This window comes from Protobothrops mucrosquamatus, unplaced genomic scaffold, assembly GCF_001527695.2.
Source record: "Protobothrops mucrosquamatus isolate PMUCROS unplaced genomic scaffold, P.Mucros_1.0 scaffold400, whole genome shotgun sequence".
Lineage (NCBI taxonomy): Eukaryota > Metazoa > Chordata > Lepidosauria > Squamata > Viperidae > Protobothrops > Protobothrops mucrosquamatus.
Genome location: NW_015386731.1, coordinates 33,928 through 36,045, shown reverse-complemented (window position 1 = coordinate 36,045; position 2,118 = coordinate 33,928). Strand labels below are relative to the sequence as shown.

Below are 2,118 nucleotides of genomic sequence, written 5' to 3'. Positions count from 1 at the left end.
TATATGTAATACAAAAAAAAGGAAATAAAAACAGTTGGAAAGAAAGGGTAGGGCAAAAGCAATACTGGGGAGGACAAACAAAAAGGAGAAAAAAATATAGAAAAAAGTAACTTTTCACTTTCTTTGATACATATAAAAGCCTAAAAATCAATGACCCTTTGAACTAGAATAACCAACAGTGCTTCTATCATCACAAACAAGTCTAATAATTGAAATTCAAGATTAAAATTTCATTTTTAAAAAATTTTAAACGCAAAGTTGAAGAGTGATTTCCAAATAGAAATAATATAATTCTCCACCCACTGCATTAATTTCACCCTCCATTCTTCCATTGTGAATACATGTAAGTCCTCTGCATATAGAGGACATTTGCTTCTGCTGTCCTAGATAAGAACAAAGTTCCATGCTTTGTTTTTCTTTCTTTTAAAAAAAAATCTGTTTATCCTTCAGATCTATAAGAAAAGCTTCTGATTTCAATTGTAAGATCAATTTATAAATGCTTCAAGCTAAAAGTATTCATAACTTTATGTTTTATAAGAGTTGGTGCTCATCTGAAGAAAGTCACCCTTTTTAGCTGTCTTCCTAATGCATCTTTGACCTCTTTGTTCCTTAGGCTGTAAATTAATGGATTCAACATAGGAATTACAACAGTATAAAAAATAGAAACAACTTTGCCTTGATTCGGAGAAGCCATAGCTCCAGGTTGACCATACATGAAGAAAGCTGTTCCAAAGAACAAGCTAACAGCCATGATATGGGAAGTACAGGTTGAAAAAGCTTTGTGTCTTCCCTCTACAGAAGGCATGTGGAGAATTGTGGCCACAATATAGACATAGGAAACCAAAACTATAGTGGATGTTATCACTATGATAAATCCACACAGTGCTAAGAGCACAATCTCATTTACAAAAGTGTCTGAGCAAGCTGCTTTCATGACAGCGGGGACGTCACAGAAAAACTGGTTAATTTCCCCTGGTTCACAATAGGATAAGCTGAAAGTAAGGCTTGTCTGTGTGCAACAGTTGAGGAAACCAAAGAAATAGCAAACCGTTATTAGAAGTATGCAGGTTTTCCTGGACATGGTGACATTATAAAGCAGGGGATTGCAGATGGCAGTAAATCGGTCATATGCCATTACAGCTAGTAAGAAACATTCAGTTGTTCCAAAAAGAGAGAAAAGGAACATTTGTATGGCACATGCATTATAGAAAATGCCTTTCTGCCCTGTTGCAAAGTTCACCATGGCTCTGGGAGTTATAACAGAAGAATAGCAGGTATCCAAGAAGGATAAATTCTTCAGGAAGAAGTACATAGGACTTCGGAGCTGAGGATCAAGAGTAATAATAATGATCATTCCAATATTTCCCATCAATGTTGCAATGTACAGCAGCATGAAAAGAAAAGACAAACCCAGCTGTAGCTCTAGGGGTCCTGAGAATCCTTCCAAAATGAATTGTGCAATTCTGGAGTGGTTTCCCATTTTGTTTTCTAAAAGATTTGTGAGATAAAAACTTAATTAATAATAATGCAATAGTGGCCTTTTATATAATCCGACTCAAAAGACAATAAGTTATCAGTTCAAGGTTCATAAATGTTCTGCTACTTCTCACTGCAATCCATTTTTATTTGTACTTGAATAATAGATGAATGCAATAAAACAGTTGCTATCTTGCTTGAAATCATTCAACCCTGAAAACGTAAATCAGCTTTGATCATATTTATTGCTGAGATTAACATTATGGATTTCTTCAGATACCAAGAAATAAACTTTTAAAGTACAAGTTCATAAATAACTTTAATCCTGAAGGCAAAAAAATATAGATCCTTCTTTTACATATTTCCATAATGCATCATGTACTGGGTGGCAATTATTACATTTAAATATTTTAGATACAACCATACTGAACCAAGATTCATTTCCCAAATATTTTTTAAAAATAATAGTCAGATCAATTTATGTGATAGATTTCATATTTCAATTTCCAACTTGAAAAATTCCTACTCCTATTATTATTATTATTATTATTATTATTATTATTATTATTATTATTATTATTTCTTATATTCAGATATAATAAATTCCAAACACAAACAATCTGCAGTCACACACATAAATAT

The 2,118-nt window shown here is 32.6% G+C and overlaps 1 protein-coding gene across 1 annotated transcript; it reads right to left on the bottom strand.

Annotated features, from left to right (window-relative positions):
* Positions 1 to 547: 547 nt before the first annotated feature.
* LOC107287573 (olfactory receptor 12-like) lies at positions 548 to 1,480 on the bottom strand. The gene has a single exon (XM_015816095.1). The coding sequence runs from the start codon at positions 1,478 to 1,480 to the stop codon at positions 548 to 550; it is 933 nt and encodes a 310-aa protein (XP_015671581.1).
* Between the last annotated feature and the right edge of the window lie 638 nt (positions 1,481 to 2,118).